The 20,898-nt window shown below is 36.7% G+C and overlaps 1 protein-coding gene across 1 annotated transcript in view; it reads right to left on the bottom strand.

The window, feature by feature from the left end:
* Positions 1-1,792: 1,792 nt before the first annotated feature.
* The window catches only part of slco5a1 (solute carrier organic anion transporter family member 5A1), a 65,550-nt gene continuing 46,444 nt past the window's right edge, over positions 1,793-20,898 (bottom strand). Inside the window, exons 4-9 of the mRNA XM_073831008.1 lie at positions 19,325-19,489; positions 10,072-10,270; positions 6,207-6,366; positions 5,631-5,872; positions 3,757-3,821; positions 1,793-3,483 (exon numbers count right to left, since the gene is read on the bottom strand). Coding sequence (XP_073687109.1) covers positions 3,041-3,483; positions 3,757-3,821; positions 5,631-5,872; positions 6,207-6,366; positions 10,072-10,270; positions 19,325-19,489 — 1,274 coding nt within the window. The 3' untranslated portion in view covers positions 1,793-3,040. The remainder of the gene's footprint in view (positions 3,484-3,756; positions 3,822-5,630; positions 5,873-6,206; positions 6,367-10,071; positions 10,271-19,324; positions 19,490-20,898) is intronic.

Below are 20,898 nucleotides of genomic sequence, written 5' to 3'. Positions count from 1 at the left end.
GAGGTTTGGAAAAAAAGTATTGTGTATCTGAAATTCTGATCATACAGTACAGCTCACAAAAGTGGAGACATGTAAAAGGGTGGAATTAATATGGCATGGTCTCCATTTTGTATTTCATTGATTAAGCTGGGTTTTGTTGTTTGCATGCTAAGCACTAGCTACCTATCATGTTAGTTCCTCATTAATCAAAATTGAACCGAATAATACCTATCGAACATGGCTAAAAAGTTCAAAAAGCCTTCATGACTTCTGTACTGTGTATTGATCAAAAGTAACTGAACTACATCTAATGAACCGCCAAACTGGCTTTAGAAACCCATCATAGAGTACTGAAAATCTGAAATTTGCATATTATTAGGCAGAAGTTTAATTATACATAGTTGGTGCATAATAATCGAGCTAGTGCTTGAGGATCAGGCTGTAGCCAGAGCACATGCTCATTTACATCAACCAAAGCAGAGAATCCATTCTCATTCTGCTATGGCTTTACCAATGCTATCGCTAAAGCTGCTCAGACATGCTCAGGTATTTGGACGCAGCAGAGGCAGCAGCAGCATGAGTGGTCGACTGAATCCTGAATCTTTTGAATCTGGATTTGAATCCCTTTGTTTACACCACACACATATGTGATATGGTTTTCAATCTGATTTGGACCCTGCATAGACAGCAATTCAAAGCCCAGAAATGTAGTAAGGACATGGTTAAAATAATCCACGTGACATCAGTGGTTCAAACGTAATGTTACGAAGCTACTGGAATACTTTTATGTGCAAAAAGAAAACAAAATAATGACTTTTTCAACAAGTTCTTTTCTTCTGTCTCTGCTTTTCTGGGCCTTGAATGTGTCAGTTGCGTTGCTGTCTATGCAGGGTCAGAAAACTCGTATTTCATCAAAAATATCTTAATTTGTGTTCCGAAGATGAACAAAGGTCTTACAGGTTTGGAACGACATGAAGGTGAATAATTAATGACAGAATTTTCATGTTTGGGTGAACTATCCCTTTAGGTTTTTGACTAAATTAGACACTTAGGAATTCATACTGTGTCCGAAATTGCTGACTTGATCACGAATTCACTACAAAATCACATACTTCACTATACACTCTTAAAAATAAAAGTCCCAAAAGGGGGTTTCGCAGTCTTGCCATAGAAGATCCATTTTGGGATCCCAAAAGAACCTTTCATTGAACAGTTTTTAAAAGGACCTCTTCTTTCCTATTGTAAATGACATTTTAATAATTTGTAAAAAAACTTTTTTTTTTTTTAAACTTAAATAACCATCCATTTGTGCAATGGATGTTAAAGGTTCTTCAGGGAACCATATGCCAATAGGCACTTTATATGCACAATGCATAAGATTATATGCACAATTCTTACAAAAGAAAAGTCAGAATTGTGATTTTATATCATGTAATTCTGGCTTTTTTTTCACAAGTGTGAGTTTATATCACAATTCTGAGAAAAAAGAAAATTGCAAGTTTATATCACATAATTCTGACTTATTTCTCACAATTGTGATTTATATAATGCAATTCCTAGAAAAAAAAAAGTCAGAATCATAATACTGATATCCTTCTGTGCTTGTGGTACGTCTTAGATATAATGTAATTCTGAGAAAAAAGTAAATTGTGAGTTTATATCACAAGATTCTGAGACAAAAAAGCCAGAATTGTGATTTTATATCATGTAATTCTGAGAAAAAAAGTAAATTGTGAGTTTATATCACAACATTCTTAGACAAAAAAGTCAGAATTGTGATTTTATATCATGTAATTTTGAAAAAAAGTCAGAATTGTAAGTTTATATCATGTAATTCTGACTTTCTTAAAATTTTGAGTTTATATCATGTAATTCTGACTTTATTTCTCACAATTGTGAGTTTATATCTTGCAATTCTTCTGCACGTTTGGCCAAACAGTGTATACTTATGTCACTAGTAGTTCCTATAGAACTGTTTTAGACCCTACTCCGAAGTAGGGGCTAATATAGTTCCCCCAAACAGAGTTCCTAGAACTAAATACGTTCCTAGTTCCTGCAGTGCGAACACACCAAAAACCATAAACTTCCACCAATAGTTCTAAGAAACTACGAAAATGTTCCTCCAGTGCGAAACCGCCTATTGAAGAATTCTTTTAAGAGTGTATATAAGGAAAGAGTGCACAATGAACATATTCAGTTTGTCATTCCAAACCATTCTGGTTTCATATCAAACCAGATATGAATGTGATTTAGATCGGGTTTGTAAACATCAGGTTTCATTAATTTTTTGCTGTTCACACTTACAAAAAACGAAACCGGTTTGAATGCGGATTCACCAAAAATCCATCAAATTGATCTGCCTTCTTTTAAAAACGTGATACTGGAGCACTGAACAAACATCTGATCCCACAGTATGCATCTAATCACATATCGTCATTTCAGAGTCAATCACTAAACAGACAGAATTATTATGAAGATGAAAAAAGAAAATACTAGGCTTCGAAGTCCTTCTCCAAATGCATTTTAGAAGTCCACTCAGGCAGGTTGCCAGCTGCCCAGCTGCTGACTGGGCAATTTGCAACCATGTGATTTTTCTGGAGGAGGCTGAATGTTCTAGTACAGCTCCGGATCACATTGACGCCTCCAAACCAACCAGAAGGGAGTTGTTAACACCATTCTGAAGTGAATGTCTTCACAGATTTGTTCAGAAAGACCATGTGAGATGTTCTGCTGTTGAGAATACTGTTGTGAATAATGCTAATATAGTTAGGAGGCTTTAATGCGGTACGGCGTTGCATAGTACTGATATCCTTTTGTGCTTGTGGTACGTCTTTGATATAATAATCTCGGAATCCAAGATTGGATAACAGAGATAAGTCCTCTCCGTTTCTCCTTTAGCACCATGAGATGTCTTCCATACGCTTCGACAGCAAATACTGGTGACGTTGAGAACGGTGAGCGCAGCAAGCCCCTGAAAGCCACGCGGGGGCAAAACAGGTGTACGTCGGCGCTAACACCTGTAAGGAAGGCACGTGGAGGCAGATGTCAGGGCGCACGTTCCTCAAATGTGCATTTCCTGCAGCGAGCGGGCAGGTGGGGTTATTGCTTTGAGGGCGTTTCCGGGGCAGCTCTGGCTGCAGTGTCCGCGGTTGAGCGGGGGCTGGTCGAGGGGCTCGGGACGGGGTGTGAACACGGGGCAGGAGCGGGTGCGAGCGTGGCTTTTGTGGCCTCCAGCGTGGCAGATGAGCTCACTGACGGTGCCCAGAGGAGGCAGATGGCGCTGCCAGCGCTCCAGACGATCTTCTTTGTATTTAATTGAGTACCAGGTGAGGAATATGAACACAAAGCCCACAAACTTGAGGCTGGCAGCCAGGCCGAAGTACACGAAGCGGAAGGAAGTGACATCGTACTCCCAGCAAGAGCCATGAACGCCACAGTCTTGCTGCCAGAGCATGCAGGTGGTGTCAATCACTGCACCAAAGTAGATTGGTGTGGGAATATAAGCTGCAGACATGGAAGAAGAGAAGCATTGTGGTAAATGGAAGACTGATTTATTAACTACTGCTTTAAGCCTTAAATATTATGCTGCATTTGTTATTGTCATCTTATCTGACTCGAATGTATAATGCTTTGTACTGAGCTGTAGTTTACATTTAAGAACACAAGGTGGTGCTATATGAAAAGCTCTGCTGTAGTTATAAACAATGCTGACGGATTTAATGAGTTATTTTTTTAAAGCTGTGCATTCCTCAAGTAAATAAAGCATTTGTGACTTACCCAGAGTTCTTAGCAGCACAAACTGCATTCCTAAAGCAAACGGTCGTTCTTGTTCTTCGACTGACCTGCAAAAGAAAATGACTTTATTGTATTCTTTAATACCATCTACTACTACTAATGCATTGATTGATTCATTGATAGATAGATAAATAAATAAATAGTACCATTTTTTTTTTTTTTTTTAAGAAATCAATTATTTTTAGCCAGAAAGTCAGTACTGTGAGATATAAACTCACAATTCAGGTTTAAATCTTGCAATTCTGACTTTTTAACATGCAATTGCAAGTTAAATCATTTTTACCTTTATTTCTCACAATTGTAAGTTTATATCACGTAATTCTGACTTTATTTCTCACAGTTGAGTTTGTTTCATGCAATTATAAGAAAAGTCAGAATTGCGATTTTAGATCACACAATTCTGAGAAAAAAGTCAGAATTGCGAGTTTATATTAAGCAATTCTGACTTTTTAACAAGCAATTGTGAGTTAAATTATAACTAAGATATAACTCGCAATTCTGAGAACATATCACTTCATTTCCCTCTCAAAACTGGACTTTCTAACTCGCAATTCCGAGTTTATATCTCACAATTCTGGGAAAAAAACATTTGTGAGAAAAAAAAGTCTGAATTGTGAGTTTACATCATGTAATTCTGACTTTATTTTTTCACAACTGTGAGTTTATATCAGAATTACGAGAAAAAAAGTCAGAATTGTGATTTTATATCATACTTCTGAAAAAATAAAATAAAATTGAGTTTATATCTTTTTTATCTGACTTGATTTCTCACAATTAAGTTTATTTCATGCAATTATGAGAAAACAAAAATCAGAATTGCGAGTTTATATTACATTACTGAGAAAAAAAGTCAGAATTCAGTTTATATCTTGCAATTCTGACTTTATTACTCACAATTATGAGTTTATATCATGCAATTCTGACTTTCTAACACGCAATTGCGGGTTATAATTGTGAGATGTAACTCGCAATTCAACATATCAGTTTTTTTTCCCTCTTAAAATTGGACTTTATAACTTGCAATTGCAAGTTTATATCTCACAATTGTGAGAAAAAAAAGTCAAAATTGTGAAATATAAACTTCAGAATTGTGAGTTTAAATCACATAATTCTGACATTATTTCTCAGAACTGCAGGATATTAACTCATGATTGTGAGAAATAAAGTCAGAATCACAAGATATAAACTCACAATTTGCTTTATTTCTCACAATTATGAATAAGAAAAAGTCACCTGCGAGTTTATATCAAAATTTGACTTTATATCACACAATTCTGACAAAAAAAGGCAGAATTGTGATTTTATCTTAATTTATAATTTGCAATTGCTAGTTTATAATGCAATTCTGAGAAAAGTCTGAATCGTGAGTTTATATCTTGCAATTCTGACTTTATAACTAACAATTGCAAGTTTATATCACATACTTCTGAGAAAAATAGTCAGAATTGTGAGTTTATATCATGTAATTCTGACTTTATTTCTCACAATTGTAAGTTAATATTTCACAATTCTGAAAAAAAGTCAGGATTATAAATTTTTATCTTGCAATTCTGACTTTATAACTCACAATTGTGAGTTTATATCATGCAACTTTGACTTTATAATTCGCAATTGCTAGTTTATTAGACAATTCTGAGAAAAAAGTCAAAATTGCGAGTTTGTATCGCAATTACCAAATAAATGTTCATAATTACCAAATAAATGCAGCCTTGCTGCACATCAGAGACTACTTTCAAAAACATCTTACTGATTCAAAATGTGTTAAAAGTCCCTACTGATTTTTGTTTTTAATAAAGAACAAAATGCACCTTTAAAGTAATTTTAAAAGATCAGAAACATTAGTAACTGTGTCCTACCTGAGAGTGACGATAATGGCAGAAGGCTGTGCGCAAGCTGTGATAAGCGTAACGATGAAGAGGAAGATGAGGAAGGGGATGAGCGTGTTGCAGGTGCGATCACACTTCCCTGACACAGCGAATCCGTTCTCATTCAGGTAGGTCTTCACAATGACCAGTTGCAGCTGGTTGCCTTGGCCGCTGGTGGGTGGTGTGATAACCTGCCTGCTCTGAACACAGGCACAATCTGTGTAGTTTCTGATCTGTTAAAAAAAGAGCATGAACATTATCACAGATATTCAATTTAAAGTGTTTATGATTTAAATTCACACTCTGACCAAAAGGTGACAAGACATTCTGACACCCACTTGCTTTCAAATCTTTTTTCTAGAATAAAAAAAGACTGTATCAGTGAGATGAGATGCTGACATTTAAGTAGATGTGACTGGAATGAAAGACCTACAGTATACAGAACATCTAACTAGATGATTAACATTTAATATTAATGTTTGGTGTTGGGTACATCTTGACCTGAAATGATCTGTGCTGTCCCAAAAAAATGGGAGCATCTCCAGAAAGACATGCAGTGTGGCTTACCCCGGTACTGTCATTGCCAACCGTGCTGCATCCCGCCAGGCATGGGTTGAAATATGTGATGCCATCTGAGCCACAGACAGGAGCGTACTCGTTGATCCGACAGCCACAATTCACATTACAGCCTCCCGTCAGGTTTCTGTGGGTCAGAGTGAGTGTCGGCCTGAAGAAAAACAGAAACAGAAGGGAAATGGAGTCTTCAGTTTGAGGAAAAAAATGCATCTTGAGTATGTCATTTGCGTCGCTGTCTATGCAGGGATAGAAAGCTCTTGAATTTCATCAAAAATATCTTAAAGGGGTCATCGGACGCCCATTTTCCACAAGTTCATATGATTCTTTAGGGTCTCAATAAAGTCTATAATATACTTTGGTTAAAAATTCTCAATAGTAGTGTTTTACCTTGTCAAAATCAGCTCTGCAAAAAATCAACTAATTTTATTGCATGGGCCTTTAAATGCAAATGAGCTCTGCTCGCCCCGCCCCTCTCTGCTGTGGGATTATGAGCCGTAATGTTTACTTTAGCCATGTTTAGCACATTATTAAGAAAGGCCATTTGCATAGATGCATTAAAAACCCTTATACTCACTTCTGCTGTAGGAGAAGCTTCATCAGGAACGATTTGCACAAACATAGACGCATATGTAGATCGGGATCGGCGCTTTTCTTTTAAAAACGAAAGTAACGTTATGCTCTGCATCTTCAGCGGCTCAGATGTCGGGAGTAAATGACGACTGCTGTGTTCATTATTACATCCAACAACAGAACACCTCAATCGCTCAATTGGAGACATTCTCGTCTTCCCCTGCACCTGAGTCGACACAATGGCGATCGGAGTCGGACTGTTTCAGCTTGGTGAGGGCGGGTCTAAGGTAAGGTGCTTATGTCAATCAACTAACATGGGAGCAGCCTCTGTTGGTGTGCCATCACACTGACAAGAAGCTGAGAATGACCTGATTTTAAAAAGGGGATATTACTTTTAAAGATTAAAAAAAAATACCACTGGGTGGATTTTTATCATTGTAGGGTGGTTGTGTACACAAACTGCCAACACACATTAATGTTCAAACGACATGTAAAAGTGAGTTTTGTATCCGATGACCCCTTTAATTTGTGTTCTGAAGGTGAATGAAGGTTTTACAGGTTTAGAACAACATGAGGGTGAGTAATTAATGACACAACATTCATTTTTTGGTGAACTATCCCTTTAAATATAGCAATACAATACAGTAAGGTTTATTTATTTGTCATTCGACTATATAATAAAACAAATGAGTTTTCAAAGCCTATTCCTCTCAAACTATCATCTCCCGCAGAGGATAAAAGAGAGTAAGAAGGAAACATGCAGACAGTAAAATAAATAAAGCGATACTGTATAAACAGTTATTTTAATGCTGTGGGAACGGCAGGCAAATTCAAACAAAGCTCTTTCCCACATAAAACGCAAAGCAATCAGCAGCAGATCTGGTTGACTTTACATTATCCTCTCAGATCTACAGCAGAATGAGGGGATGAATCACGGCATTACACAGCCACATACGGACGGAAACAGCAGCGATCGGAATCCAGTCTTTAAACACTGAGTGAGACAGACCCCTTTGCTATAAAACTACACATTCTTATAGGACATAAAGGGATAACATGGTGTTTTGGTTTGTCATTGTGAAGTCTGGCAGCACATCCTAGTCAACATCTCTCAATTTGTGTTTCACAGAAAAATTCAAGTCATAGTTTTGGAATGAGTAAATAATGACAGAATTTAAAGGTGACATATCATGAAAATCTGACTGCTTCCATGTTAAAGAGCTATAATCAGGTTACCTGGTGTATCTATCAACCCAGAAAGTGTGAAAAAAGAACAAACCAATCTTTTTTTTGGTAAGCCTTTCTCTGCAGGCTTGTGAAAAAACAAGCTGTGCAGATTTCACTCCCCCTGTGATGTAGAAAGGGGATATATTATAATATTACCGCCCCTCAATCTGTAGGTTTTTACCCATGGTGTCGCCATTGTGTTTTCCATGTGGAATGTTTAAGCTAAGCATGCTAACTGTTCTGTCTTTGGCTGCACAGACGAGCACACAACACTATTTTAGAGTCCCAGCCTTAGAGGAGACGAGAGCAGAGGATTTATTCATTTATTTACTGTATATTACGCTGCTGCCACATAGATCTAATATAAACATGTGATTTCTTTCCCAGCTATTTACTTTGATAGACATAATCGACTGTTTTTGTAACTCCTGTGTTTTTAACATAAACATGTGTGTATTTGACAGTTTAAGTGTAATAAGACATGAAAGAGAATTTAGTTTAGTACTCACATGCCATGTGACAGCAGCTTTCTGTGCACGTGCTTCGAATGTGTGCGCTTAGAAAACCCTATATTAGAAGTTTAAACTGATACGGCTCTAAAACACATGATTTCAGTGCAATAGATATAATAATTAAAAGCAAACAGATGTTTTTGACAGATTATCTGAGGTATGAGCTGTAAAGACATAGCCTTATTCTAAAAAAAGATGGCATCTACAAAAACAGCATGTTACTGCTTCTCAGTCACAATTGGCATTTTCAAAATGATATAATAAATGATCTGTGAAGGGTTTTAAGTTGAAACTTCATAGACACATTCTGGGGACACCTGAGACTTAAATTACATCTCCTTTAAGCTTCAGTTAACGGAAGCAGTTTTCTCGTCAAGGTCAGCTGAGCTGAAGCAGCTGTGGTTGGTAAATGAATAAATAATAAATAAGAGCTTCTGAATGGGCATGTGTGTCTATTTTAACCATGAAAATACTGTTATAGAACATACAGGATGAGAAAGGCTAACCTTGAGAAATGTAGCGGAAAGAAAGAGTTTGGACGGATGTGAAATGTAAGCATTGACTCATTACTTTGAACACAAATGCTTTGTATTTCTACAAGGCAGGTCTATCTGTTGAAAGGGCCTCACACTTTTGTGTCATGTCTTCAGCAAACAAGCTGTCTAGCTGGTCAGGGCCATGCAAACTTCCCTATTGCAGACTTTAGCACAAGAAACCTGTTAAGTCACTCAATGGTGCCTTGTAAGATGGACAACAGGATATAGACAATGGAGCTTACACAGCAGGAATGTCAAACACATGGCTCATGGGATAAACACAGTCTGTGAAAAAGGCCAAACCAGAAAGAAAATGTGACCCTGGACCACAAAACCAGTCTTAAGGGTCAATATGATGTATGTTTTGTCTGAGATACAACTATTTGAAAATCTTGAATATGAGGGTGCAAACAAATCAAAATATTGAGAAATATTGAGAAGTTGTCCAAATTAAGTTCTTAGCAATGCATATTGCTAATAAAAAATTAAGTTTTGATATTTTTACGGTAGGAAATGTACAAAATATCTTAATGGAACATATCTTTTCGCTTTTTAATTTTTAATTTAGATACTTTTTTGGTTTCAGGTGGCTTAATATGGTTAAAGTTATCCAGCCAAAAGCACTAAGTGGTTACTAATTTTTTTAAAATAGGTAATTTTAGGCCTGCATTGTGCATACTTTTTCAATAGATAAAGTAACATTTAAGACAGTTGTGTAGGATTAGTTGGAGGTGCAAGAAAACAACCACAAAATCAATCACATACTGACTCATCAACTGTCTTTTCAGTCCATACGTGCAGGCATATGTAAGGGCAATGAAATGCACCATGATGCGAGAAACAGCCCTTGCACCTGCTGTTCAACATATGTTTCTTCTGTTGTTCAAAGTATTTTAGTGTTTATACGACCCCACCATAATTGAAACCACAAAACACGTAGGATACCCAAATCCATGCAGTATACATCAAATCTTATACTGACAGGCTTTAATGCCGATGTAACTCTCTTACCCTGTGGTATAAGGGATATTGATCCCACCCAGGTTTATGCTCTCACAGCCCACGATGAAGAGGGTGGAAAAGCACAGGAGAGACACCCCGCTGCAGATCATGGCCAGCTTGGCGGACTCACGAGCTCCAAGCTTGAGTTTCTTTATGATGTAGCCACCCAGCACAATACCCACCCCTGCGCTGGGCACAATAATGACACCTAAATGAAAAGAAAGAGAGAGATCAGTCAAAATACTAGTCCAGAAAGCCACTTATCACAATAAACATCAGATTTGAATAAAAAAGTGTGCAATGTGTAACCATTAGCTCATCAACATGTCCTTGGTTGGCCCTCAACCATATAGTGTACAAAACAATGCCAATATTACAAAATATAACTTTACAAAGTGTATAAATCACTTGTTTTTCAAAAGAAACATTGTTCAGCAGCGACACCAACAGGTAAATTTACAGCGGTAGCGTTTCTCTCGCCTTCCCTGAGCCCATTAAGTTTTAACAGATTTCCTAAAACGTGTGGTGAATTTGTTGGGGGGTAATTGAGAACGAATGGGGGAAAGTCACGTGAATATGATTGGATAGGACTGGTTCCATTCAGCTGTGATTGGTTCATGCGATAAATCCTGCCTCTTGTGTTTGTGTGCGTTATGTGTTCGCGAATCAGTCTGAATTAACAATATAATGGCGTTAATGGACTCATTTAAAAAAGCAAGTAAACAACTCACACACTTCAATATAACCAATTTGTTGCGTCAAAATAAGACTTAAAATGGCCTGAAAACATGGTCTGTGGGAGTTTTTAGTGAGTAATCAGCTTGGTCAAATTTAAAGTAAATATAACCAATATTTACAGAGCTTTGATCACAGATGATCCGAAAAATCAAAAAATAGTTTAAAGTTAACTATTAAAAAGAATAGCTGAACATAAGTTCACAAATAAAATATACTGTTTAAATTGTTACTGCTGTGAGTTATTATTTTGTAATAAATGTATAATGCTTAAAAACACTAACTTGATGAGATCATACTTTGCTTTAATAAATACAATATTGATAAATAGTTAATGTAAAAATATAAAAGAGAAAAACATTGAGGACTTTCCCTCCTCATTTCAGAAACCACCGCACACCGCTGATATATAGGGGACAAAGATAAAATTGTACAAAACTATAGAAGAAAAAGGTGACAATGCAGCTCAAGGAAAGGAATGTCCATATATTTCTATGGGTGGAAGCTAACACAAAGACCTCAAGGAATGTGAACACATCCTGAACATAGTTCACAGGTCCATCATGAAAAAGAAAAACATCTGTTCACATCACGGCTGTTGATTTTAGTCTAAAGACTGAAGCAAAAAGAAAAAAAAAGGACCAAGGACGAATGTTAATGCAGTGACGGAGTGACTAAGAACCAAAGATAGACATCACTGGCTGGCAGAATAACAGGGAACGGGGAGAGAAATGTGCGTGAGGCAGAGCAGTGTGGCACACGTGCTGGCATCACAGCTTGGGATTTGAAAGTCAAAGCTGACTGCTGGCAGTCCGAGGTCACTGTGTAAATCCATTGGGTGGGAAAGGCAAGCACATGCTTTTAGCTTGGTCAAGAGTAAGAGCCTCGTAAAAGGAAACTTATAACGCGTAAGAAAAGCTGAAGCTCACTCTCTCATAAATGCATCGTGACACAACCTAAACACAGAAGTCAAATTCAACATCCGCCCCTTTTGATATTCAGTCAAGGTAACCCCTTAGGTTTTTTGCTAGCTAAACCATAGAAGTGTATACTGTATATCCATTAGCATTCTCATTTACAGTTAAAGGCAAAAGTTTACATACACCTTGTAGAATCTGCAAAATGTTAATTATTTTACCAAATTAAGAGTGATCATATAAAAAGCATTTTATTTTTTATTTAGCACTGACCTGAATGAGATATTTAACATATACGTTTACATTAGGGTTACCACTTTTAATACAAAAAAATAAGGGACGCATACTGCGTCTGAAACTTTAAGACGCGGGGGGTTACCTGGAGAAGCATCTGCCATTTTTAGACTTGGCAGACTCTTCTTAAAAAACCCGCCCTCCTCACTGGACAGTTAAAAAGACCAATCAAACTAATGATGACATCAAGTATTACCCAATCAAAAGTGGCAAAAGGAGGCATCTTCATAAAATGCGTTTGGGATGATTTGCATGAGACGCTGCTTTAAAAAAATGATAAAAAATACGGGACAAAACCCGTCCCGTATTGATTCAAAAAAGCGGGACGCACAATTTCATTCTCAAATACGGGACGATTCCGTATTTTAAGGGACGGGTGGCAACCATAGTTTACATATAGTCCACAAGAGAAAATAATAATTGAATTTATAAAAATGACATTGTTCAAAAGTTTACTTACTCTTGATTCTTAATACTGTGTTGTTACCGAAATGATCCACAGTGTTTTTTTTTTTTTTGGTTTAGTGATAGTTGTTCATGAATCCCTTGTTTGTCCTGAATGGTTAAATTGTCTGCTGTTCTTCAGAAAAATCCTTCAGGTCCCAAAATTTTTTGTTTTTTCAGCATTTTTGTGTATTTGAACCCTTTCCAACAATAACTCGATGATTTTGAGATCCATCTATTCACATCGAGGACAAATGAGTCATGCAACTATTACAAAAGGTTCACATGCTTGCTGATGCTTCAGAAGGAAACATGATGGATTAAGAGCCAGGAAACTTTTCGAATTTGAAGATCAGGGTAAATTTAACTTATTTTGTCTTCTTGGAAACACATAAGTACCTTCTGTAGCTTCTAAAGGGCAGTAGTAAATAAAAAAATGGTATTTAGGCAAAATAAGAAAAATGAACACATATTCACTCTATTCAAAAGTTTTTACCCCGGGCTCTTAATGCATAGTTTTTCCTTCTGAAGCATCAGAGAGTGTTTGAACCTTCTGTAATAGTTGCATGAGTCCATCAGTTGTCTTTAGTGTAAAAAGATGTATCTCAAAATCATACAGTCATTGTTGGAAAGGGTTTAACTACACAATGTTGAAAAAACAAATTTTTGGGACCCAAAGGATTTTTCTGAAGAACAGCGAGCAGTTTAACTGTTCAGAACAAACAAGGGACTCATTAACAACTATCACTAAAAAAAAAAAAGAAGAAAAAAAAAAAAAAAAAAACCCGGTTGTGTATCATTCAGATAACAACACAGTATTAAGAATCATGTGTATGTAAACTTTTGCATGGGTCATTTTTATGAATTCAGCTATTATTTTCTCTTGTGGACTATATGTAAATGTATTTTATGTGAAGTATATTATACAGGTCAGTACCAAATAAAAAAAGAACATGCATTTTGTATGATCCCTTTTATTGTGGTCAAATATTTAATGAAAAACTATTAAATAAATGTAAATATTTATTATTTATATGTTAAAAAAAGACAGAATAGACAGCTAATTTTGAATGGTTGTCAATGGAGAAAGATTCTAGATGGTGCAGCTGCAAAATCTTGCAAAAAACTGGACTATGCTAACCAGACAAACTTTGACCTCGAGTTAAACCAACAAGCCTTCTATAGTCAGCCAACTTCACCAGTAAGCTAGACTAGCACTAAACTAGCATAAACTAGCCAGACTAATTCAAGCTGATTACACCTAACTTCATTACAATCCATCCAATGTTCGTACACCCACACATGCATAAACACACATACCCTTCCAACCTGACAAGGTGGCAAGAACGCCCATTCACGAGACAACCACGACTGTGTGAAGCCAATACAGTGTTCCTCTGGGCTATATTTAGCCAGAAGTGCGTCAGGAACACTTCCCTGTCATGAAAGGAGAAGGAGAAACGAGCACTATTCACACAAACCCGCTGTATATCTAGAAGGAGAGCAGGGAAAGTCTCCTTGAGAGGATGTCCTGGGAGATTTGGCCCCGGCTGCGTGCACAGCTGGCATAGAGCTGTGTGTGTGTGTGGGAGATGCAAAGACAAAGTACAACGATTCCTGTAGGCCACAAGCTGGAGCAAGGCAGGGTGTTAATGACCACAGCTCACTGACAGATCTCTTGCACGCACACACTCATATCACTGTCATTAGTGCTGTCTGAAGTCATGTGGACTTGAAGAATCATATATATATATATATATATATATATATATATATATATATATATATATATATATATATATATATATATTACATATAATTGTTTATTATATATAATTATTTATAATAAATAAACAACCAACCTTTTTTTATTTTGTGACTATTGCTTTATTTTATAAACTACACACACTTTTTAAAGTGAATACTTCTAGCTCTAAATCAGACTGGAAGAGCCGTTGTAAAATATTGATATACACACTTCTGTGATCGCACATTAACTGCTTAACCATAAACACAGCCAGGTCTACACTTAGCCTAATTAAATATGGTTTGATTAACATCATATACAAGTTTTAACCTAAGTCATGTGGAAATAGGAACAACACAGACATTCACATAGGTGATCTAGAAACACTGTTGAAGCCATTGTTGAATCTGGAGTCAAGCTGTGATTTATAACTGAATTAATTTGTAGGAAAGCTGGAGCATAAATGTAGATCTGATGCTCCCTAGCCTCAGTTTTCTGTTTTATGGTACACCATCTGTCTTCTGTCCGTCTCTAGTTTATTGCAGCTGCAGTCTTATAGGCTGAAGGGAATCTTGGCAGCCATAACTGAGGAAACAGCACAAAAACGACAAACTGCTTGCATCTATTGATGTGTAAAACATCCAGGCCTGTGTGAATGCTCTGACTTCAGCAGGCATATGAATCTGCTGTTAATACAACATGGCTTTTAAATCAGAATAAGTTTTACTCGCTTCGGCTTGAAGGAGAGACTTTATCCACGAGGGTTATGTCCAACATGTTGCCTTCCTGTTATAATCTAAGAACACACAAGCATAGTTAAGATTCGACATAGCAACCATACCATTAATTTTTGTCGCTCCCAGTATCCTGGCAACAAGCTTAGGGGCCACAGTAATGACTCTGAAGCAGAACCCTGCTAGTTTATATACAGACACTAATTACTGAGACACCACTTAGAAAGCACCTTTATTATTATAGCTCATATTTGAAAAAGCCATCATTATTGCGCATGTTTGAAAAATCCTACTTAGTAAAGTAAACGTACAGTAAAAGTACAAACACATCCAGCATTGTGGCGGTGAGTTCTTAACTCGCATTTAATTCGGCTACAGAGCCCTAAAATCACCTATACAACGAAGGTAGATAATATTAGTGCTATCAAATGGATTAATCGTGATTAATCACTTCCAAAATAAGAGTTTGTGTTTAGATTATATATGCAAATACTGTATATACATATAAATATACACAGATACATTATAAAAACACAAACTTGTATTTTGAATGATATTAATCGATTTGACAGCACTAATATTAATATAAAGCAGAGGTGCTTATATACAGTCAAACCCAAAATTATTCATACCACTGGCAAATTCTTACTTAAAGTTATTCAACCAGCAAGATTTTTTTTAATAGAAATGACACAGACGTCTCCCAGAATATAATAAGACGATGTATCAATAATCAATAGAAAAGCCTTTATTGGCTATTACAGAAGTCAAACGCTTCCTATAATTGCTGACCAGCTTTTTGCACGTCTCCACTGGTATTTTTGCCTATTCGACTTTAGCAATGAGCTCCAACTCTTTCAGGATGGAGGGTCTCCTTGCCAACAACCTGATCTTTAGCTCCTTCCACAGATTCTCAATTGGATTTAAGTCAGGACTCTGGCTGGGCCACTGCAAAACGTTAATGTTTTTGTCTGCTAACCATTTCTTCACCACTTTTGCTGCGTGTTTTGGGTCGTTGTCGTGCTGAAATGTCCACTGGTTCCCAAGTTTCTCTGCAGACTGCCTGATGTTGTTGTTGAGAATTTTGATGTATTGCTCCTTTTTCATGGTGCCGTTTACTGTGATTAGGTTCCCTGGTCCACCGGCTGAAAAACACCCCCAAAACATTAGGTTCTCACCACCATGTTTGACAATGGGGATGGTGTTCTTAGGGTTGAAGGCTTCTCCTTTTTTACGCCAAATGAAGACTACATCATTGTGGGCAAACAACTCAATTTTTGTTTCCTCTGACCATAAAACACAAGACCAGAAGTCGTCTTCTTTGTCCAGATGAGCATTTGCAAATGCAAGGTGGGCTTTTGTATGTTTTATCTGGAGAAGTGGTGTCCCCCTTGATCTGCGTCCGTGGAACCCAGCGGTGTGCAGTGTCTGTGGACTGTCTGCCTTGAGACGTTGCCACCAGCAGAGCCCAGATTCATCAGGATGGCCTTGATGGTGATCCTTGGATTCTTTTTTACCTCTTGGATTCACTATCCTCCTGGCCAGCACAGGTGTCACTTTTGGCTTCCGACCACGTCCTCTGAAATTTTTCACAGTGCGGAACGCCTTGTATTTTTAATAATACTTTGCACTGTAACCACTGGAACTTCAAAACATTTAGATATGGACTTATAGCCCTTTCCTGATTTGTGTGCAGCCACAATGCGCAGCCGCAGGTCCTCAATGAGCTCCTTTGTCTTAGCCATGACTGTCCACAAACCAACAGCAGAGAGCTTCTGTTTTTCACCTGTTGAGTTGATTAAAACAGCTGTTCCCAATGAATCAGGGTAATTAGGATGCTTTAGAACAGCTTGGACTATTTGGAATGGTATAGAACTTTGGATTTTCCCATAAACTGTGACAGTTTGTACTGTTGTTCATACTGTACGTGTGTGTACTGTGTAAGGGACAATCAACGGTTTGCCGTGCATTAAAGGATTTTAAATGCACGACGTGGAGGCTAATAACCTCCGCGAAGTGCATTTTAAATCCTTTAATGCACGGCAAGCCGTTGATTATCCCGCTTATTCCATGGTCATTTGCTAAGTTATATATAAGTTAAAACTAGTACTGCTCTTTGCAGCGCAATATTTGACTGAATAGGTAAAAAGACGGTTATTTTTCGTCAGTTATGACACGCCGCTCTAGCATTCTGCTTCAAATCAGACTGCTTCAAATCAGACACAGACATGAAATAATGCGGTAAGATCACATTTATTTGAATGAATTCTAGCATTTGTTTCAGTAAATTATCCATCGACCGAGAGAGAGGTAGAGATGACAGTTGTATTTGTGTTTGTGTTTGTGTGTGTGTGTGTGTGTGTGCGCGCGTACCTGTCTGCATTGCTGTGCGCCTGCGCGTCTCTCTCTACAAACAACAAATTCATTCAAAAACCGCAGTTTTACCACCTCGTTGCTGAGGAATATAATGTAGCGATCTAGTATGTAGGATATTTTAACAATAAGAATCGCGGGGAAGTGCTGACAAGAAGTTTATGTATGTGCGCAGCACAATGCGATCTCCGAGTCCGATCTCTCTCTCTCTCTCTGCGTTTGCGTGCATCAATTAAAGCAGCGCATTAATATAGAACGGTGATTTAACTGACTTGGAACTACCTGTGCATTAAACGGTTTTACTGCACACCTGCCAGCCAATCAGAATTCAGTATCCAGACATTCCATGGAATAAGTATATTTATTGTGTATATTTTTCTATGTGTCTTACACACACATACATGTATACATTAAGGAAAAATATGTTATTCTTGTATATCATATATATTATATATAAATATCTAATATATATTAGTGGTGAGCATAGATTAATTTTTTTAATATAGATTAATCTCACTGTAATCTTGGAATTAATCTAGATTAATCTAGATTAAAATGGCTAATTTGATTTCTGCCGAAGGCATTCAGAATATGTGTGCTACCCAAATAACGACTAAAAGTAAGTCTTTGAGAACGGGTTTCTCAAGCCAGGTGGCGCATTAGACCAGGGGCTCATCTCCTGTTTCCAAAATGCATCACAAACTGCTTGACAATTGCATTTACAACACAATTAACTATACAAACTTGTGTGACCAACTATTCCTACACTGCATGTACTTCTGCGTAAAAGGCTGCGTGACGTGCGTGTTGCAGTTAAATACACAGGCGCGCACGGGCATGGATATCTGCGTGCATAGTCTGCGGTTAAACTGCGTTGCTTTTAGAAGCGTCAATTCAGTTGTTGCATATAGTTTAATGTCTTTATTTCGGGATTATCAAAGTAAATTATAACTCAAATTTGAGTTTTTACTGGGGCACAGCAGATTTTCACTGAGGCACGTGCCCCAGTAAAAAGGGTCTAGCAATGGCCCTGCCCTGAAGCAAACCCAGCGGCTTCATAGCTGCATCCATGTTAGCACGTCTCGTTTGATGTGGTAATTTCACAGTAGGCATACACACAGATTCAAAGACTCGTTCTTGCCCCCTACAGTGCAATTCGGCTAGGTATACATCCATGCTAAAATATCAAGGTGAAAGTCATCATAGCTTGCGTAGTATAGACCCAGCTCCCAACCCAACTTTGAGAATAGATTAACGGTGATATTTTTTTTTATCGCCAGATAAACGCAGCACGTTAACGCCGATAACGGCCCACCACTAATATATATATATATATATTTTTTTTATATATATTCATGTGTGTGTATTTATATATACATAACAAATATACACAGTACACACACATACAGTATGTAAACATACATTTTTATTTTGAATGTGACTCATCATGATTAATCATTTTGCAGCAATAATTTATTTATATAGTAAACAAACTGGATGAAAGTGGCAGTGACCCGTGCTGGAAGAAGTGGATCACACTCTCTAGTCAGTCCTGGTGGGCTCTGATTAGAGATCCTGGCCAGTCTCCCGTCACCTTATGAGAGAGCATCTGTGCTGAGATATTTTGACATATGCAGGGCTTAATAATGATGTAGAGTCTGAGATGGAGGGCAATATGTGTTTGAGGGTTGATATAAATGACCAACCAATACATTTTCATAGCAACTTAATACCCAGTGATACACACTCAAATATATATTTGGTTATACAGCTTTATATAGTATCTATCAAATATACCTCCACAAAACAAGCAGGCACAGCTGTGAAAAAAAATATCACACATGTCTTCACACTTCGTTTTTAACACATGTTCTGTAATGTGAGGAACAGAGTGTGAATCGTGCAATGTGTGATATGACATAAAAAGAATGTCATATCACATAAGTGTTAAGGAGAAATAAGAGAATATAAGAATATAGAATGAGAGGTCTAAATACTGTTATGATGAAAACATGTACCTGTGTATATGCTGGCATTAGAGGCAGGCATTCCAAACTGAGACTCGATGAACTTGGGGATGAAGGTGATGAAGGCAGTGACGATGGCGCTCTCGGCTGTATATGACAGACTCACGAACAGGAATGTCATGTTGCTGAGGATCCTTATGGCAGCCTTGGGGAGGTCTGTTGAATGAGAAAAAAATAGCATCAGCAACCACACACAGCAATAACTGTTAAATGTTCTATATTTAAATTCTGTAATATTTTAACTAAATAAAAAAAAATGAATCACGAAAAAATAAAATAAATTGAGTTTGAATGCTACAAATGAATTTAGGCATTACAACACTAAAATATTCAGTATGATAAATGGATATTCATTATGACATTTAACAGTTAATTTAGTAGTGCTTTTAAATAATACATTTAAGTGAGCATTAGATAGGACTAAGGTAATCTAAATGTTAAAAAAGAGAAAAAAAGCATAAATGTCTACCATTAGCAGATACATATCCAATACTAAGGGAGTGCGATAGATATCATATACAATAATATCATAATTAGTTTAAACGCTATGCAATTTGACATTATCGTTTGGAAGCCCGTTTCCGCTAATGAATAAAAAAAAGGTAATTGTGACTTTTTCTCTCAAAATTATGATTTTTTTCTTGCATTTGCGAGTTATAAAGTCAGAATTGTGAGATACAAACTCATTATTCAGACCTTTTCTCAGAATTGTGAGATATAAACTAGAAATTCTGACTTTTTTACTCAGAATTGGGATATAAACTCGCAATTGCAAGTTCTAAAGTCAGAATTGCTGGACAAACTCGAAAATCTGAAAAATAGTCATAATTTTGAGTTAAAAAAAGTCAGAATTGCGTGACATAAAATTGCAATGCTGACTTTATTTCTCACAAATGCAAGCTTACATCACACAATTCTTTAAAAAAACAAACAAACTCATATTAGTGTGACAAACATACAAATCTGACTTTTTTTGCAGAACTGCATGAAAAACTTGAGATTCTGAGAAATAAAGTCATAATTCTGAGTAAAAAAATCTGAATTGCATGATATAAACTTACAATTGCGAGAAATAAAGTCGCAATTCTGACTTTTTTTCTCAGAATTTTGTGAAACAAACCTTTTTTTAAGAATTGTAAAATATTAACTCACAATTGCAAGATCTAGAATCAGAATTGCGAGACAAACTCTAAATTCTGAAATAAAGTCAGCAAAAAGGCAGAACTGCATGATATAAAATTGCAATTGCAAGAAATATTGTCAAAATTGTGAGATATAAACCCGGAATTGTGACTTTATTTCAGCATTACATGAAATAAACTCTCAATTTTAACCTTTTTTCTAAAAAAATGTGAGATATAAACTCGCAAATGCAAGTTCTAGATTCAGAATTGCTGGACAAACTTGAGAAATAAAGTCACAATTCTGAGTAAAAAAAGGCAGAATTGCTTGATATAAACTCCCAATTGTGTGTTGTAAAGTCAGAATTGTGCGATACAAACTTATTATTCCGACTTTTTCTGAGAATTACATGAAATAAACTTTTTTTTTTTTTAAATGCGAGT

The sequence above is a fragment of the Garra rufa genome, chromosome 24, assembly GCF_049309525.1.
Source record: "Garra rufa chromosome 24, GarRuf1.0, whole genome shotgun sequence".
Taxonomy (NCBI): domain Eukaryota; kingdom Metazoa; phylum Chordata; class Actinopteri; order Cypriniformes; family Cyprinidae; genus Garra; species Garra rufa.
The sequence above is the reverse complement of the archived record's forward strand: the minus strand, read 5'-3'. Positions and strand labels throughout refer to the sequence as shown.